This window comes from Anolis sagrei, chromosome 2 (genome assembly GCF_037176765.1).
Source record: "Anolis sagrei isolate rAnoSag1 chromosome 2, rAnoSag1.mat, whole genome shotgun sequence".
In the NCBI taxonomy this organism is placed as follows: domain Eukaryota; kingdom Metazoa; phylum Chordata; class Lepidosauria; order Squamata; family Dactyloidae; genus Anolis; species Anolis sagrei.
In genome coordinates, this window is record NC_090022.1 from 149,821,095 (window position 1) to 149,841,748 (window position 20,654).

General features: G+C 41.2%; 1 protein-coding gene across 1 annotated transcript in view; it reads right to left on the minus strand.

Annotated features, from left to right (window-relative positions):
* The window catches only part of NCKAP1L (NCK associated protein 1 like), a 97,094-nt gene that overhangs the window by 39,978 nt on the left and 36,462 nt on the right, over window positions 1–20,654 (minus strand). Inside the window, exons 14-24 of the mRNA XM_060763805.2 lie at window positions 20,024–20,105; window positions 18,083–18,141; window positions 12,307–12,452; window positions 11,952–12,084; window positions 10,825–10,944; window positions 10,134–10,270; window positions 8,516–8,647; window positions 5,798–6,016; window positions 4,569–4,699; window positions 3,272–3,369; window positions 1,558–1,651 (exon numbers count right to left, since the gene is read on the minus strand). Coding sequence (XP_060619788.2) covers window positions 1,558–1,651; window positions 3,272–3,369; window positions 4,569–4,699; window positions 5,798–6,016; window positions 8,516–8,647; window positions 10,134–10,270; window positions 10,825–10,944; window positions 11,952–12,084; window positions 12,307–12,452; window positions 18,083–18,141; window positions 20,024–20,105 — 1,351 coding nt within the window. The remainder of the gene's footprint in view (window positions 1–1,557; window positions 1,652–3,271; window positions 3,370–4,568; window positions 4,700–5,797; window positions 6,017–8,515; window positions 8,648–10,133; window positions 10,271–10,824; window positions 10,945–11,951; window positions 12,085–12,306; window positions 12,453–18,082; window positions 18,142–20,023; window positions 20,106–20,654) is intronic.

A 20,654-nucleotide genomic window follows, 5' to 3' on the forward strand; every position in this document is an offset into this window, starting at 1 on the left:
CTAGATGTACAAACCTGTGGGGTTCATTGCTACCCAAGAAAAGCATTGCTGAACCTATCTCAATCAACAACTCTATGCAGAAAGTGCAATTCAGTAGAATTTGGATATTTGGGAACAGTATGAGGTACTATTGACCTCATCAGATGGGCTGCCAGAATTGCCACACATCGTGGCAAATCACGTGGTACCCATTGGGGGGGGGGGCATGGAGAACCTGTCACTCCATGCCCTGCATCACCCAACTCAGTCCCCATCTCACATGGGGAAGCGTCAGTCACCCAGCTTCCCCCCACTGACTTCTATTCAACACAAGGATTGACTTGTTTTGCTGCCATACTGGCATGTGCCCGTTAGACAATGCTTGTACAACAAAGCCCCGTCGAAGTTGCTCTACATCAGTGGTTCTCAACCTGGGGTCCCCAGATGTTGTTAGCCTACAACTCCCAGAAATCCCAGCCAGTTCACCAGCTGTTAGGATTTCTGGGAGTTGAAGGCCAAAAACACCTGGGGACCCCAGGTTGAGAACCACTGCTCTACATCATGGGATGGGAGCTGGCAGGCTCCATCATGAAAATATTGATAAAGTAATGAATCCGCCAAAAAGGACCTCATGTGATGAGATTGTAATTTAGAAACTGACATCTAATAACATTGCTGCTCAGATAGCTACATTATTTTACAGCTATTCAATATATATATATATATATATATATATATATATATATATACACACACACACACACACACACACACACACACACACACACACACACACCCATACACACAAACACACACATACACACACAAGCATATATACCTGATGTTGTCCAGATGTCGAAGGGACTGCTATCCACCTGCTTTCATCTTCTTTCCCCCCATTCATACCCTTTCTCCTTTCCTTTCTCTTCCTTTCTTTTGCTTTCTCCCCTTCCCTCCTCCCTCCTTCCTTCCTTCCTTCCTTCCTTCCTTCCCCGCTTTGCCTTCCCCTTTCTCCATTCTCCAGCTCTGAGACAGCCTACGTCACAATGTCTGCATGTCACCTTTCTTTCCTAGCAAAATCACAGACTTCTTCAAGAGTTCGGACTCTTACATACAAACGCCTAGTTATAATGGAAATTACTTAGAATACCTAAATTACAGAAAGCTATGCCTCTGAAAATGACAAAAAGTACATGCTGTATGATAGTATATATTCTGCATTATAAACACAAAAATGCTAAAATATCACAGGCAATAAAAACAGCAGTTGACAATTAACTACTACCTTTAGTACTCAAAAAGTTATACAAATAGACATAGGTTGAACATGTGGGGAGAGCAGCTCTCTTATGAAAATTAGTTTCCATATTTTCAGAGCCATCACTGTTAAGGCTTGCCATATGCAGTAGGCATACGATCACACTATCCTGTACTTTCCTAATTGATCAGGCTGGTTCAGATATAGACAGAAAACAACAAAAACAACCCTTAACTCCCTATCCCCATTCAAACATACTAATGCTTTTTTTGAAGGAAGAAACAAAAAGGGGCTAAACAAAATCTGTACCTAGAACTTACATATTAGGCGTGGCAATAGTACTGCCATCTGCTCTGGCTGATAGAAATTTGACCGGATTTGAACAAGTGCATCCATATTCTCAGTGACCAGTTTCTAGAGGAAAGAGAAATCAAATTATACATATGAAAATTCTTAAAAGAGTTATTGGGGAATCTGAGCAGTTAGGCTCAAAAAGAACCCTCAGTTGGGGTGATTCTACCAAAATATCGCAGATTGCCAGGAGTAAACTTCATAACCAGCAGAAACGTACGTGTGGTGAGCTGGAATAGGCTTCTATTCTTCAGGATGGCTCAGGATTGAAGACAGAACTTTAGGTTCCAAAATATTTATAAAAGTAAAAGAAAGACATTCTTGATAGAAAATGTCTTGGAGCTAACTAGCTTACTAAATCTCATCTTCTAAAGGAGGTAAAAGGCACATTTTGCCTAGAGAGAGGCAAAATTTGTCCTTGCTGGAAGGAAGAAAAGGCAAATGAGACTGGAAAATGGTGGAGAAACCACAGTCAACCCAGGGCAATAAAACTTAAAGAGGAAGTTCCCTTACAGAGCTCCATTACTACGTCATCAAAGGGGGAGGAGACAGTGGCTAGCAGGAAGAGGAAAGACAAAGCCCTTTTGGGAAACATGCATAGGGATGTGGGAAAGGAATCACTCAGCTTAGCTCTGCCTCTAGCCTAGCTACTCATTGAGGACTAGAAACTTGATGACACAAAAACTTGTGCAGTCCAGGGATGAAACCCAACAAGAGTGAACACAGATCACCAATGACTTGACAGGAGAAAGCATAATGTCAGTCCCAACATTGAGTGCATGAGGTTTGGGGCAATGGGATTCAGAAATAGGGTAACTGTTCCCAGAAGATGAAAAAACATGGGAGTTGATTCAGATGGGCAACCACAGAAGAAGCAGAAGCCTTGCCATGGAGACACTGGACAGTTGTGGATTCTCAGCAATCAGTGTGGGAGAAATGTAGCCTGATGTAACCAGATTTGAACTTTCAAACTGTTGACTGGCAATCTGTATAGGTGTAAGTAATGGTGAACACTCGGCATGTATTGGATTGAATGTGGCCCTTCAGCCAAGTTTTCCAAAGTTTTCTGCATATGATCAGTTCAAATAGGGTTCATGACATTCTCCCTAAAGGACCATAGTCCTCTACAGAAGAAATCTCCCCCCCCCCCCCCTTGTGATGGGTAAGCCTTGATGGAAAGACTCGCTCACCACAAGAAGCAAAAGAAAGAAGAGTGTAAATGACAGGGGGAACGACTATGAGAGAATGGGAGAGGAAAAACAATGCTCTGATTTGGAGCTCAGGCAAAGGTGCATGGTTCATACTCACCCCATTCCCTGCTTCATGATTTCTTGATAAACTGTTTGATGCATCAAAGACAGAAGGTCTTAAAAGAGTTCCACTGATAAGTGTATGACCCTGACACCAACACAATACACACCAGGATAGCAGTCCTATCAAAGACTGCCACTGTGTGAGTGAATGTGTCAAGTGTAGCCTACACGGAACTCATGGGAAAAGCTCAAATACTGTCTAAAGCAAATTGTTTGGTTCTATGAGCTGATGCTAGCATAGTCTCACTTCCCCCAAGAAACTCTACCAAATGTCCATTACTTAAGTACTCTACTGCTGTTAGTATACTTCCAAAGTGTGCCCAAGTAATTGTAAGCCAGCGAGGTACAGCATGAATTCCTGAATTGATACCTTTAGCTCCACCATCTGTGAGGTCACGTGCCACATGAGATTATCACTTAAGAACTTCATTCCATAGGGTCCAAGGAGTTCTGATAATGCTCGCATCTCTGTGCAGGATATAAAAAGTTATTCCCTTGGTTGTTTTTAAAACACAACATGATTAACTGCACACTACTACTGGTCATAGCCTGGACAATCTTTAGTGACTTTTCCTTATGGATTCCTCTTTTTTTCACTGAGAGCAAACCAGTCAAAGTGAGAAAGTGAGAGTATCTCAGCTTTTTTCGCATTCTGTAAAGCATTCTCAAGTTTCCATTCTTATCACTTGATTAGCTGCAAAACAGTTGTAAAGCCCCCAGCTCTTTCCAACAATCACTACAAAGACCATGTGAGGAAAAGAGCTGTAGCCCTTCTATTGTTAAAACCAGCTTCATGACATGCCAAACCCTGTAACTAAGACTCTGTTTTCCTTTTGTGTTGTGTGTCTTAGATGCAAACCCAAAGCCAGAATCTTATATTTAGTCTTTGTAACTGACTTTTGGAGCCCTGGTAGCATGGGTTAAACTGCTGAGCTGCTGAACTTGTTGACTGAAAGGTCAGCATTTTGAATACGGGGAGTGGGGTGAGCTCCCACTGTTAGCCCCAGCTTCTGCCAACCTAGCAGTTTGTAAACATGCAAATGTGAGTAGATCAATAGATACCACCCTGGCAGGAAGGTAACAGCACTCCATGCTGTCATGCCGGCCACATGACCTTGGAGAGATCTATGAACAACGCGGCTCTTCAGCTTAGAAATGGAGATGAGAATCACCCCCAGAGTCAGAATCAACTAGACTTCATGTCAAAAGGAAACCTGTACCTTTACTTACCTGACTTTTAAAAGATTTGGGAGTGGAGACAGATAAACAGAGAGACCTTCAGTCTATGTATGGTTGCCAGCAACTCCTTCAGAATTAATCAAACTCCAATTCTAAACAATTTGGAGCTGATCACAAAATGTTCGGAAAAGGTTGCTCAGTTACCCTCTACTTCAACTAAATTCCTACGTTTTTGCTCCTATCTCTCCTTGCTTACTCCTCTCACACTTTAGTGTGGACTTCATCTTTAGGCTTAAACTGATCAGCTAGAATTAGAATTAGCCTAAGCCAATTCAGGCTTGCTATTGTACTCCACAACTTCAACAAAGCAATAAGGTCCAAAGTCATTTTGGAGAAATATCCACTATTGCTTCAGGTGTCAAATTCACACCAAATATAGTTCTGCAACTCAGTCCTGGATATTCAAGATTAAATTTATGAATAGCTACCTGAGACATCAGAATATTCTTCAGCACTGAAGATTTGCTCCCCTTCCTTTGGTATGCTGACAAAGGATTTCATTGCTGGTGAAAAGACGATAGACCCCATGCTTGCTTGGCGCAAAAGTGACTCCAAGTACCTGAAAAAGAATACCTGTCAGTCTATGCAAAACCAATTGCTACCTTCCCATCCTTAACAAGGCAGCTGATTAGGTGGAATGAAATGGGAAAGGGGAGTTATATTAACAAGAAAACTTCCTTGAGGGGGTACCAGCACAGAGTAATGACATCTGAGACCACTGCTTCCTCACTGCTGCCACTTATTTTGAAAAGAGAAACAGTAAAGGAATAGGTAGTAAGTTGAACCAAACATGTAGTTCATACCATAATTCTATAGATATGATTGCAACTGCTCAATGGTTAAGAAAATGCTCCTACACAGAAGTCAGAGGTACTATTGAAATGCCTGGAAGATTAGGCAGACCTCCACACTGTCCTCCTTCCATAGGGATCTGAAGACTTGGATGTTTAAATAAGCCTTTGAGAATGTCTAGCTCCAATGGTCCACAATCAATTACACAGCACGGCACTTTCGTCTCATGTCCTGTTCCTTAGCTATAATTTGCACTATCCCATTCCTTGGTCTTGTTTACAGTCTGGCCATGTCTTACGATAGTTGTCACCAGAGGTCACTGGGTGTTGTTCTGAGTTTTAAATTACGATTTTATATGCTATATGTTTTACTTTATTGTATTGTACTGTGTGTTTATTTTATGCTCTGTTTTAGGTACTTTGTGCCATATGTAAGCCACCACGATGGAAGTGGGGTACAAAAATAAAGTTGTTGTTGTTGTTGTTGTTGTGAATATTTCAAATATTCCAGCACTAAGGGTACATCTGCACCACAGAATTAATACAATTTGATACCACTTTAACTGCCATGGCTCAATGCATTGCTATCATAGGTGTTACTGTTTGGTGAGGCACCAGCACACTTTGGCAGAGAAAGCTAAACATTGTAAAACTACAACTCCCATAAGTCCATAGTGTTGAGCCACAGCAATTAAAGTGGTGTCAAACGGCATTAATTCTCTAGCCTAGTTGTCTTGACATTGAAAGCAGATGTTAAATATGAGGCTGTAGGGCCTTGGCACAGATTATAGGCTGCTTATTAGAACAGTGTAGAATTCACACCAACCCCTTCATTTCCCCCAAATAATCATGCTTCAGGCACCTACCAATTAGTGTAGAGAGTGGTGAGGGTCTGCTCGCCATTTGCATCCAATGGCTGAGTCTGCTGCAGAAGCACACTACGGAGGAGGCGCCCAGTATCTAGCGCCACACGATGCATCAATGACACCAGGAAAGTAGAATAGGCCTGCACACCAGCCAATACTTCCGAGGGGCGTGATAACTCTGGGGAATTTGGGTTTGGCTTTGCCAGCAGCACCAAGGACCTGGAGATGGGAAGAGGAAAAGTGAATAATCTTGCAGCCAACAGAGGGGGAGAGAGAATGCACAAAATAGCTAGACTTGCATATTTAGCAGCACGGCCTCCAGCAATCACAAGGCAAATTTCTCTGATATACACTGAGTAGCTTAAGGTGCATTCTTAATGGTCAGACAATATTCAAGATCCAGAAAAAATACAGCCAACTCTACATTGAAAAATGTACACAAATTCAACATCTGCTGTCTTTCACTCAGCTGCACAATGTTTTGGGATGGTATTTGAATGCTTAGTACTTTTACATTTTCTGGGGGTTGCGGGTTACATTGAGCCCATAGCATCCACTGGTTTTGGTTCCAGGACCCTCATGAACACCAAAATCTATGGATGTTCAAGTCCTTGAATGCTTGAATTTGTGGATGAGGAAACTGTGGATATAGCAAACGGACTGTATTTTAATTGATACAAGCATACTTTGTTTTCTTTTCTCCAAAACAATTCAAAATATTTTCGTAGGAGATATATAATTCTAAACAAACCAAAGAACTTCAAAGTATTGAAACATTTCCTTTATAGGGTTGTTGTAGGTTTCTTCGGGCTATATGGTCATGTTCTAGAGGCATTCTCTCCTGACATTTCACCTGCATCTATGGCAAGCATCCTCAGAGGTAGTGAGGATGCTTGCCATAGATGCAGGTAAAACGTCAGGAGAGAATGCATCTAGAACATGGCCATATAGCCTGAAAAAACCTACAACAACCCAGTGATTCCGGTCATGAAAGCCTTCGACATACATTTCCTTTATAGTTCAGTTAATAGGAAGCTTAGGAGTCCCCAGTAGCATAATGGGTTAGATCCTTGTGCCGGCAGGATTGCTGACCGACAGGTCAGCGGTTCGAATCCAGGGAGAGCAGGTTGAGCTCCCTCTGTCAGCTCCAGGTCCCTGTGTGTGGAAATGAGAGAAGCCTCCCACAAGGATGGTAAAACATCAAACATCCGGGCATCCCCTGGGCAACGTCCTTGCAGACGGCCAATGTTTTCACACCAGAAGCAACTTGCAGTTTCTCAAGTTGCTGCTGACATGACAAAAAAATAGGAAGCAGGTAACCAGAAAGTGACTACTCTCTTTTCTCTCACATGCTATAGCCTATCAATCAAATGCAGAAGGTTTTGGTTTCAAAATACAGATGACTTTTACTAATTAAATCACTATTTTTAAAGTCTTACAAGTAGATCTGCAGATGTGATTGTCAGCATGGAACCACTGAACAAAGAGCCAGCTGTTGTACATGAAAGCAAGTTGAAGCAGTTGTATTTCATTTTAAATTAAGGAACACTGGGATGCACATATTTAACAAAAGTAGGGGCTTATTCCTCCCTTTTCCCCACTCATTAACAAGCACAAGGCAGGCATAAAATGTAGCACAGATAATGGCTATGCTGGCTGGGAGGTGTGAGATCTGTAATCCAGTAAAATGGAAAACAACAACAAAAAAAGGAAGAACAAGTTGCATAGTTGTGATGTGGACCTTTCTGTGGTCATCTGTGGACCCAAAAAAATGGAGGCAAAACACATTTGTGCATGTCAACGAGACTACTGGGGCATCTACACTGCAAAACGAATGCAGTTTGACACCATACCAACTGCCATGGTCCAATACTTTGAATCATGGCAGTTGAACTTGTAAAACTATAGCTCTCACTACTCCATGGCATTGAGCTATGGAAAGTAAAGTGGTGTTAGACTGCATTATTCCTGCAGCGTAGATGAATAAGAACAGTTTCTTTACCTGTACATGTGTTTTTTTTGAACTCACAGAAATGGAGGCACCAATTTCCCTGAGCTGTAGAGACCACAACGAAGCCCAAGTTAAAAGTAGATAGAACAAATGTAGGCAGTCAGAACTTTGAATCTGCAGGACCTGAGCAGGACTGCTCATGGCAGGGTGTCTTGGAAGTCTCTCATTCAGAAACTGAAGCTGGCTTGTATTGTTGAAGGCTTTAATGGCTGGAATCACTGGGTTGTTGTAGGTTTTTTGGGCTATATGGCCATGTTCTAGAGCAGTGATTCTCAACAGATGTTTTTGGCCTTCAACTCCCAGAAATCCTAACAGCTGGTAAACTGGCTGGGATTTCTGGGAGTTGTAGGCCAAAGCACCTGGGGACCCACAGGTTGAGAACTACTGTTCTAGAGGCATTCTCTCCTGACATTTCACCTGCATCTATGGCAAGCTTCCGCAGACCTCACAACTTCTGAGGATGCTTGCCATAGATGCAAGTGAAACATCAGGAGAGAATACCTCTAGAACATGGCCATATAGCCTGAAAAAACCTACAATACCCACTGAAGCTGGCTTGAAGGCAATTAATACAACAGCCCAATATGTGAAAGATGTGGACAAAACCTGTGTTGTTCATGAGTGCCATATAGTTTTGTCCCACCATTATGGCTTCTGTCTGGAATGGACTTGCTCTCAGAGCCACTTCATCATTCTCCCTTCTGTACCTGCTGAGGCGAGTCTCCAGCTGGCTGCTAAGATACTCTGCTGGGGTCACTGTATGCTCAAAGACCACAAAGCTGGTGACTTGATTGAGGCTCCAGCAAAGCTCAGTCAATGTGATATGTAGCTTGTCCAAACTAGGGAAAGAAAAAGAAGCAACGCATGGTGGGTTAGAATCACTGATGGTGAATATGAATGAGGAACTAAATCCATTGTTCCCAACCTTTAGTCCTCCGGGGGTTTTGGACTCGGCTCCCACAATTCCTAACAGCTGGCAAACTGGTTGGGATTTCTGGGAGTTGAAGTCCAAAACAACTGGAGGACCAAAGGTTGAGAACCACTGAACTAAAGGGAGACATTCTGTCAGATAGGAACACGGTGAGCCCAAGTCTTGAAACAGCTATCCAAGCCCTAGGCATGAGAAAGGAGGATAAAGGATACTCTGTCTTCAACAAAAAGGCCCCATCTGTTGCTCCTTTGAACATATCAATTTGCACTAGTTCCTTTTAATTGTATCAAAGACTAGCTATTCAAACAGTGTTTGAGGAAGTGCTGTAAAGATGTTGATTAGGGGTTTTTTTTAGGACACTGTAATTATAATATGTATCTGTGTCTCAATTTGTTTACAATTTTGGCTTACCACATTGCAAATTCTCAGTTGTAGGACATATCACATGCAACAGTATCACCAAGGAAGCTGACATCTACTGCTCAGTATGTACCGTTGCTGCTCTATGCCTACATAGTATTGGGCTCTCCTGTTCTTCCTTTGGAATCCTTCTCCTAAGGACTGCTTCTTAAACTGTGGGTCCTAACTTCAAATGGGGTCCCCTTAGTTATGAAAAAAATTGGTAAACAGTCAAAGGTTTCTGAACATCACTTGGTGGCTGTTTCAGACATTTACATGAATCTGTTGTGCACTGCTTACAGTGGATTCTGCAGAGGATGCTTCAGCTATACTTCATAAAAAGAAAAGTAAGTCTGTTTAGGAAACTTTGCAAAATGCTGGTTTGTTATCAGGAAATGTTTGGTTTTTATACCTATTTTATATACCTACATACCCAGGGTCACGTAAAAAATTCTCAGGCCAAAAGAAGTCCTGAGTGGAAAAGTTATGAACCCCTGTCTTAACGTATGGCAGAGGAAAAATGCTGGATAACTCTCTGCAGCTCTAGGCAATATGTCCAATGGTGATGAACACTGGGGGAAGCAGCAACAATATCTGAACAATGTATTTATTGTAAAAGGCTTTCATGGCTCGAATCACTGGGTTGTTGTAGGTTTTTCAGGCTATATGGCCATGTTCTAGAAGCATTCTCTCCTGATGTTTCACCTGCATATATGGCAGGCATCCTCAGAGGTTGTGAGGTCTGTTGGAAACTAGGAAAATTGGATTTATATATCTGCGGAATGTTCAGGATGGGAGAAAGAACTCTTGTCTGTTAGAGCTAGGTGTGAATGTTTCAATTGGACATCTTGATTAGAATTTGATGGCCTAACAGTTTTTAGGTGTGGCTTGTTACTGCTTGTTATTTTGGTTTTCATCTGTGAACACTAGAGACACTCAAACAATTTTCAAAAGATGTCAGCTGAAGAACCTAGCCAGCTCTCTTGCTGTCTTACTTGGTGGCCAGGCTACGATCTTTCCGGTGACTCTCTGCACCAGGTTTATCCCTCTCTGGTTCTCCTTTCTTGGCTACTTTCTGGGCTCTCTTGTTCCGTGCCTTGCTGATGGTGGCAGCACAGTACTTGGGCAATAGCTGGGTAGGATACAAAAAGGACAAGGGCATTTATTACTTTTGTGTTATATGGATCATGTCACAAAGCATAATGAGAGCAAGATGGTGCATGGTGTGTGTGTGTGTAATCATTCCAAAGACAAGACTCGCTTCAACAGCCAGATAGTAAAAACTAGGATACTCTCTGGGCTCTTTTGTTCTAGGCTTTATTAACAGTGGAAGCAGCATGCAATGAAATTAGTCCAACCATGTACAAACAGCTAGTTGAATTTCCCGTCCCGTCCCTGTCTCCCCACTTCCCACTACAGGCATGGGAGGTTTAAGATATCCACCCTATAGACCCATGTTTATTCTAATGTGGATCAGGTTCCTATGCACTGACTTGCAGGTAAAAGAAAACTGGGTTTAGGTACTTGCTATGTCTTTAAAAAGTCATGAAAACATTACTTGTGGACTATATTTCCCAAACTCCTTTAGCCACCAGTAGTCAAGATAGCTGTAGGATTATGTGAACTGTTCTCCCAAAGTGTTGTTTTGTCAGGATCTACTCCTGACAACCAGAAATGGCTTCTCACCTTCTCAGTTAGGTTATACTGCTCAGCACAAATATCCAGGATGCAAATACAAGTCTGTTTAGCCATCTCTTCCAGAAAGCTGTTGCACAGGCTTAAGGCACAGGTCCGCAGATGAGGAACCTGGAGTAAGGAAATAAAGGAAAATCCAAATTCCCAGGGAAGCTCATATTGGGTCCCACCCTTGTTACTTGCCTCTAGCCTCAACTAACATTGATACGTAGTGTTCAGTGTTCTAATTGGGTGTTACCAAGTAATGATGGACCTGGACCAAACTTGGCACAAATGCCCATCGTGGCCAATTTTAAATATTGGAGAGGTTGCAGGGGTTGACAAAGGATGGTGGGAGTTGTAGTCCCTCACATCCAGAGAGCCATATAAATCCTACCAACAATAGATTTGGACCAAACTTGGCATACATTACCCCAACAAAAAGGCTGACCCATCTGACCAGTTAGGGGCAGACCCTTGACTTCCACCCAGCTAGATCTAGGAATAACGCAAGTTCAAGACTGGACAAACCTGGGACTGATGGGGATTGGACCCCCACCAGATCCAGGGTTAATAGGAATTACAGCTGATCAAATCTGGACCAACTTGTTGCAACTTGACCAGATCTTGGTCTGATGGGAGTTTCACCCCATCAGTTGTGTGATTTTATAAAGGGTCCCTTTATACAGTTATGTATTTTCCAACAGAACTCTTCATAAAATCCAAAATGAAACAATGACTCTTTCTAATAAATAGCATTACAAAATACCTAATTTCGGCAACATCAGATACATAACATAAGCTAATTATCTATAAATGCTAAGAAATAGCACACATGGAGCTTTTAAAAGTTCTTAACAGAGTAGTCGCCTGTTTGGGCTGAAAAATGCGGTATAGAAATAAAGCAAATAAATAAATAAATAATAGTTAGGGTACTCTGTTCTTAACTATTAGGGTAAGCAAAATATCTGTGAACCTATGGTGATTCCTGGTGGGCAAAACTGAGAACACCAAGGTTGCATATTCCTGTTCCACAGTGATGACAGAAAAGCTCAACAGTTTCAATTGTTGGGGAGATATTGCTGTCCTTTCTGTTGGTAGGCCTTTCCTCCCTGTTTGACTGTCAAATGTATACATACCTCCTCAGGGCACAAAGGATGGGTAGCATGGCAGAAGTCAGTACACAAATATGGGTAAGCAATGGCATAGCGCAGCATGGATGGTTCCTCCGTGGTGGATGCAAAGAGTTTCTCCAAGAAGCGCACATAAAAGCTGTCAAATGAATGAAGATATCAATAATACCAACCAATAAAAGCAAAGTCAGGAACCACAGTAACAGAGAGCAACCTACTGAAAATATATGCTCATGCATTCATATGTATGCCCGTAAGAACATATGAAGAGTCAGTTCCCTGAATTATCATGCTTTCAGCAAACCATTTTAACCTATTAATTTTTAAGAGACTTTGTACAGTATCTCTCCTAAGTACATACCAGAATATGGAAAGGTCTGAGGTCTCCACCATTAGCTCCTCCACAGAGTCCAGCATCTTTGTGTGAAAGATAATGAGGTTCATCACCTTAGCAATGTCGTGATTTTCCCTCAACTGCAGTGGGGCCTTTGTGACGCTGGTGTATGCCTAGTAAGGAAAAGAGCCTGATATGTCACTCTAAATACTCAGAACAGGACAAGATTGTTTTAAGCCACAAGCTAATTCACATCTACCAGTACATTGCTTGATCTTTCATCACTTGATCATTCAACACTAGTCTCTTTGTCAAATAAAAAAACTGTCTTAACTGAGCAGTATTGAATTTTGAATTGTTGTGTGCCTTCAAATTATTGTTAAAGGCTTTTGTGGCCAGAATAACTGTGTTGTTGTGAGTTTTCTGGGCTGTATGGCCATGTGATGGCACGCCCAAACCTTTGGGAAAAACTATAGTGTCTGGATTTACTCGAGGGCTATCTGATACCTTCTGTTAAGATTAAGACCCTTAGCAGGCAGCAACACTTTAGGAAAGGTGAAAAGATAACCAAAACGAGTTTACTGAAAACAAGATGAATAAAGGGTTAACTCGACCCGGGACTATTATAGGATAACTTAAAACAATACATTACAAAAGGAGATTTTGCTGGTTGCAGTCATCTCTCTGGAGTCTTTGAAAGTTTCCTGCCTCTGGTGCAAAGCAATGGTTGTAAACTGTCTTAATCTTCTTCCTTGTGAAGCTTAAGCTGGTCAAAAGCTTCTGTTGTCTCTTGGACTGCTGGTATAGGGATACTGCTGAATGCAGGTGTTAAGGATGCCTGTTTTGAATTGTTCGGGCTTAGAATTACCAGATAATTCCCAAGCCTCTATTCTCTGTAGATCTGTTGCAAAAAAAGGAGTCCAGCAAAAGAGGTCTATACAGGCAAATGGAATAAACCAACTAACGCTGGCCTTTAGAGTTTTTTTATGCTCCATCCAAAAACTAATACAAAAGAAGGCATCTACACTATTGGGGAAACCTAAACAGTGGGAACTGAAGCAGAAGAGAGGAAAAAGGCAGAGCACCAAGACTTCACAGGCCATGTCCCAGAAGCATTCTCTCCTGACGTTTCACCTGCATTTATGGCAGGCATCCTCAGAGGTTGAGAGGTGACCTCACAACCTCTGAGGATGCCTGCATGAAGAATGCTTCTGGAACAAGGCCATACAGCCCAAAAAACTCACAACAACCCAGTGCCTTCAAGTTATTTCTGTCATATGGCAGTCCTTGGCAACGTTTGTTCAGAGAAGAGGCTTGCCTTTGCCTTTCTCTGAGAGTGAGAAGGTGTGACTTGCTTAAGGGAACTATCTGAGCTTCCATGGATGAGCAGGTATTTGGAACCTGGTCTTCAGAGCTATAATCCAATGCTCAAATTATTGGGGATAATGGATCATGACCTGTTAGGATCACTGACCATCAGGGTATAGACCATGAACTATTAGGGTCACAACCTAATTGGGGTAGCAGAGCTTATTTGGTAATGGATGATCGCTGGACATGTAGGTATTTTGTTTCTGTTTGATGCTTTCAGCAGACAATTATGCAAACAGACTTCTTTTAAAGATAAAAAGTTTTGTTTATTGCTAACTTCACATTTTTAAAGATACAGGCACATTTCTCGTCAAAGGTTAAAGTCTTCAGTAACATTTCAGCGAGTTTGTATCTTGAACTTATAATCTTTAACAGTTTTTTCATAAACGTCTTTGCTTTACACAGTTCTCTTTAATAAGAGTTTACTTTCAAATAAAACACAAGCCTCAACCATTTCTAATTTCCTAACATGAGCTTCTACACTTCTATACTCAAGCTCATTCAAGGCTCAACACAATTCTCTAACAGTCATTCCTCAACTGGCATACCCTGTCATCCTGCTGAGCAATGCTTAGCTCAGTCAGAGTGGTTAACAGACATCTGGCTAAGGTCAGGAATAAAATGGTGAGGGGTGCTGGCAGAGCCGTTGTGCTGGGGCTCTTCTTCCTCTGAGATAAGCCCATAACAAAAAAAAACTCTGCAAATCTGAAACATCATCTATTGTAAGGTGCACCCCATTTTGGGAGCTCCTAAAACAGGAAAAGGACACCTTATAATCGGTGAAATATCAAAGTATGTATGTATATTTTCTGGTTTGTTGGTTGGTTGGTATCACAAAGGCTTCTACATGGCTTGATGGATCTGGATCAAACGAGCCACACATGTCCTTCAGTATTCAACTTAAAATAATTGAGGGTTTTGAACTTTTAAAAACTACCCACTGGGGCCAAGAGCAGCAGGAAATAAAAGACACATAGTGAATTGGCTGTGGCTAAATGAAGTGGCCGTTGGTCATGTGACTGAGAAATAAAGGGAGTGAAGTGGATTGGCTGTTGCTAGGTGACGTGTATGTGAAGAAGGAAGGAGAAAAAGAAGGGAAAGGAAAGAAATAAGACAGGAAGAGAAGGAAAAAAGATGAGAAAGAAAAGGGAAGGAGTGAGGGAGAAAATGGAAGAAAATGGAAGAAAGATAAAGGAAAGGGGAAAAGGTATGAAGGGAGGGAAGGAAAAAAGAGAAAGGAAAGAAAAAGGAAGCAAGAAGAAAGAAAAAAGAAAGAGGGAGTGAGGGAGTGTATGTGGGAAAGCAAAGAAAGAAAAAGGAGGATAATAATGAAATGAAATATGTATAAGTAGATAAAAGATGTGGAGTTGAAGTATATGTAGTATAAGTTGTAGTTGGTGAAAGTAAAAAAAAGATAAGTATGCTTTAAGGTGCATTTTATTTTCTTCTTTTTATTTGTGCAAAATATGGTATACTTCTATGTCCAAGATATTGTAAAAGGATGTATAGTTATATATTTAGAGAGAGAGAGAAAGCTAAGATCTGAATACTAAAAGGATTGAGCAACAAGAAAAAACTTGGCCTCTTACATGTGCATAAAGGCCATTTTATTTGTCGAGATCGGTTGACAATTATACTGTTCAACTGCTGTGTGTGATGTTTATATACTGATGGATGGAATTCAAATTGAGTGGGAATTATTGGTGGATTAAAAATATTCCAAGGAAGATGATTGGTCTAGAATAATGGGTTATTGTGGAGTAATAGAATATTAAGTGTTTTGAATGTGATTGGTTGTGATCTCATAAAGAAGTCTGTCTGAGAAAACAGAAGCCAGAGGGGCCAGAGAGTCAAAGATACCAGAGAATCAGAGCTACTTGAAGGCAGCACCAAAACAAAGGTCTTGAGTAGCCTTCAGGAACAGCGGTTGCTTAAGTGTAAATTGCAGGTTGAGATCCAAAAAAGGTGGTTGCTAGCCCAGAAGGAAGACTTTGGGAAGAAGTGGAGGAGTTATGAAGATCTAGGCCACTGTACTAACTGTCCTTAAAGCAGATCTGGAGAAAGCGTGGTTCCTATAAGCTGTCTTGAGGGACTCATCCACCCACCCACAAATGGAAAAAAGGCAGTTTTGCTTAAGGCTACCATTGAAGTTAGGTAACTTTGAACTAAGTAAGTTTGTGGGATAGGGATGGAAAGAATATTCAAAAACCTGTGGGAAGAAATGAAAAAAGGGGTTTTCTGCATTGGGAAAGCCCAACAAGGAAATCTCGAAGCCTCTTTTAATGCCAACAGCACCCCAAATCTTTAAATCCTGACTACTCTCATCTCCACTTCAGACCAGACTCACATTTTGCTCTGCCAACATGGAGATATATGGCAGTGGGGAGGGTAGGAAAAAAGTAAGTATAGTTGGAGGGAAGTTTTCTGTTTCCTAGAAGTACACTTTCAAAAAACTGAAGGAAAATTGATTAAATTGCTCATTTTCCCCTGCAGGAATGAATAACTTAAATAAGCACATCCCTAGTGTGGGAATCATTTTTTTCCTCCTCACATCCCCCAAGCGATCACCTCTTTCTACAGAACAAGACTAGGATTTATACTTATTGGCAGAGCAAATTGATTACTGGCCCCTCACCATTGATTCCTTTTCTGAGCCAGCACTTTTTGCATGAAGACAAGCAAAACCAATTTTCAGGTTGCTCCCTCCTCCCCCCCCCCCCCCCCACGCCCCAGTTAGGATACTGACTTGTTAACAAAAGGAGACATTGCAAAGAACTATGTACACACTTAGGTAATAGCAATTGCAATGTATCTCATATATTTTGGATTTTTCCTATTCTGTTTCATTCCACCAGGACAAGCCTGAGTTATTCACCTGTTCCCAAAAATTATAGAATTGTTACCATTAGCAGAAAATAGTATGAAAGATCTAGTTTCATAAGATCCACTATCTTCTTTTTTTATATATCCCTCAAAAGGCGGACTGAAAACAATATGGAAACGTGATTTGCAATTATTAATCATCAATGAAGAATGGAGTGAAAGCCTCAACAAATATAATCTCAATTAAAGAATCATTTGACGAAACTATTAGGCAGACAGTATTTAACACTACTGCTTATTAGTTATTTTAACAAAAACTTAAGTCCAAAATAGCAGGCAAAAGCTGTAGCAATTTTGGTTTATGCTGCTACTTATGGAGGTAGTGTTCAACTGGTAGATTTTAGACAGGAATCCTTAATTAGTTTAATAGACCAAGACATCAGGAGGTCTCCAGTGCCCACTTTTATTTCAATTTACATGGGAGTAAATAAAAACTCTCTTAGCAGTTATCAGCATTTGAAGAGATTAAATAAATGCTTCAAATGATTTTAAATATTGTTTACTATTAAAGAAATGCCTCGGTTTGTTTAGCCACTAGCATACACACTTGGGTGCTGTTAGGACCACTGCCCAACTATTTTTTCCCTTCTCCAGCTCTGAGAAAGCCTGCTTCACAATGTTTTCATGGCAACATTCTGGCAACAATGGGCAAGCATTCTTTGTGGCTCTTTCTTTCCTTCCTCTGTCTCCCTCATACACCTCCCTCTTTTCTGCTTTTTTTTCTTCTCCCCTTGCTTTTCCTCATACACTCTCCACTCCCTCTCTTCTTGCCCCCTTCTTTGCTTTTCCATTTCTTCCCCTCATGCTGTCATCTTCCTATCTCAGTGATATCACAGAGGGCCAATGTCACTTAGTGTTACCTTTCTTGTACAGACAGACATGCATACTTTGACATATACTGCATTTCTCCAATTCCAAGATGCACTTTTCTCCTATACAAATGTATCTAAAAATGGGGTGCATCATAGAATCAAAGGTGTATCTTACGCATTTTTGGTGGTGGCAGAAGTGATGATGATGATACTGAAATTAGGATGTGTCTTACAGTTGTAGAAGTTTGAGAGAGAAAGAGATACATAATTTGTTACTCTGTTCTGCCCTGCACATATAACTACTACTAATAGCCATTGGCAGGAATAAGTTCATATGGGGAAAGCAAGAGACAAGGAAAGGTATATTATACATTGAAAGGAAAGGCAAAAAGTGACTCTTCATTCAAATCAAAAGTGATCTGCCACAATATGTGGACCACAGGAGCCACAAATCCCTTTCAGCTTTCTCTTTGCATTTGAGACGCTCTCTGGGAAGCCTGTACAATGCTCATCAGTCAGAGCCCAGGCAGCTCTTACACTGCAAGTATAATGTGCAGCCAAGTTCTCAGCTCCTCTCTTTATACTTGCTGGAACTTTGAAAGATCAAAGAGCAAAAGAAACAACATGCCAAAGTCCTAACAGGCAGGTAAGTGTCCAGGCTCAGACGGAGCTGAATATCAACCCCAGTGATGTAGGAAATAACAGAAAGAAAGGTTAAACCCCACAGAGGAATTTACCTGCAACCTGAACCAATCCAGCCGCAGCCCAGTGAAATCAAATTTCTCCTTCTCATCAACTACAAAATAAATACATAGGTAAAACAATGATAAAGAGATACACATTTCTCTTCCACTTGTTTGGGCCTGACATGGGAAGATAAATATTATTTCCATAAGCACTATTTCTTGCATGGATGGGCCCATGTGGTCTTTTCCAACTCTATGATTCTATTGCTTTTGAGCAGTGGTTCTCAGCCTGCGGATCCTCAGATGTTTTGGCCTTCAACTCCCAGAAATCCTAACAGCTGGTAAACTAGCTGGGATTTATGGGAGTTGTAGGCCAAAACACCTGGGGATCCACAAGTTGAGAACCACTGCTTTTGAGTCAGCCCTCCTCAAAAGTGTCAATAGCAGAAACTTCCGGACTGTGTGTGTGACTGGAGTGTGTAAGTGCTTTGTGCAAATGTAACCAGAAATGACAAATATCTGGGAGAGATATGTTATCTAGTTTTTGATCAGATGCATTGCATCCCCATACATTGTGTTATTACAATTTATGTTTGAGTCGGCATCTCTTATAAGGTTTAACCTCCAGTTGTCTAGTAAAACTTAATTACTGTGTCACAGAAAGGGGTATATCTAAAAAAGTGTGTCACTAACATGAAATGTTTGGAAAGCTCTGATCTATAGACTACTTATTTATTTATTTATTTGCTTCATTTTTATACCGCATTTTTCAGCCTCAATCGGCGACTCAATGCGGTTTACAGTGCAATTTATATAACAATGACAGATTAAAACACAACATACACAACAGACAATACAAGACGAACAACGTGGTCATCAACGCCTGCAATGCCTGAATTGGTTCTATTTTTGGTTGCACTTATAACTAAAACATATGTCCCTCTTCCCCATTGTCAGGTTCTGGTGGTGGTGCTGCTGCTATTGCCACTGCTCAAAGGAGAGGGAGGAAATAATTCAGACAATGAAACAGCATCTGGTCTTGACTAGGGAAGGGAAATGAGGGCAAGTTCACAATTGAAGTGCATGTTCCTTTTTCTTCCTCTAAGAGCTCAGACCAGTTCCATCTTCTTTATCATAATTGCATCCCTCCTCTGTCCCTTCCCTACCATTAAGCATGGTGTGCAAAGGGGTAGAGAGTAGCTACCTACTGGTGGGAACGAGAGAGCAAGCCTTCCTTCTTGGTAGCTGCCCCTCGACTCTGGAACTCCCTGCCCAGGAAAGCCAGAATAGCCCCCTCCCTGCTATCCTTCAGACAGCAAGTTAAAACCTTTTTATTCAGGGGGGGGGGGGGATTAAAGAAGAAAGATTTTAAGATTGTCAGGGGCTGCTGTGATTTTATATGCTAATAATAATAATAATAATAATAATAATAATAATAATAATAGCAACAACTTTATTTTTGTATCCTCCCTCCATCTCCCCGAAGCTACTTGGGCGGCTTACATGGGGACAAGCCCGATCAACATATAAAACATTAAAATTCGTAAAACAGCATCAGAAACAATATAAAATAAACAGACACATAACACAATATAAAAACAACCATCGAGCAACAACTAGTGGCCTCAAATAGTAGCATAATGTTTAATATTGTTTTAATACTTGTATACGTGTAGATTTAAAGTTGTATTGCAATGTTTTTAGTTGTGAGCCGCTTTGCATCTCAGTACGGAGAAAGAAAGAGGAATATAAATAAACATAATAATAATAATAATAATAATAATAATAATAATACTTGCACTCTCATCTAAGTTAGAGGAGGAATCCTCTTAGCATATGTTGCAAAGAGGATGCCCCCTTCCCTCTGGTGTGCATTATATATTCTACCCACATAGATCTAATTCTTCCCCGGTGTACAGTTTGCGTTTCTTTTGCACAGGAGGAATGAAATGTACCACACACAGAGCAACCTTGCAGTGACAGAATAATTACCTTGCTTGATGGTTAGGGATGAGACTGAGCTCACAAAGGATGACATAATCACGGACTCCTCCTCAGGGCAGACAGTCAGGTCCTGCAAAAGGCAGTGGCTCAGGGAAGTGGTGACAGTTTGCTTGCTTTTACATCATCTGTTCTCAGTAAGATCTTAGAGAATTATTTAATTGGGTTGTTTTCTCAGATTGATTACTGGGACACATTATCTCAAATACCATGAAAAAATAAAGGGAGTGAGGGGACTATATATAAATCCCAAAGTGTTTTTCTTCATTTTTTTCCTCATGCCAGGAGCGACTTGAGAAACTACAAGTCATTTCTGGTGTGAGAGAATTGGCCGTCTGCAAGGACGTTGCCCAGGGGACACCCGGATGTTTTGATGTTTTTACCATCCTGTGGGAGGCTTCTCTCATGTCCCTGCATGAGGAGATGGAGCTGATAGAGGGAGCTCATCCGCGCTCTCCCCGGATTCGAACCTGCGACCTATCGGTCTTTAGTTCTGCTGGCATAAGGGTTAAACCCACTCCGCCACCAGGAGCTCCTTTTTAATGTTCTAGACCAGAAAAAAAGTACTGCATTTTGCCTTGTGGTCCCATATGAAGCTGTTTTATAGCAAGCCAGGCTAGTA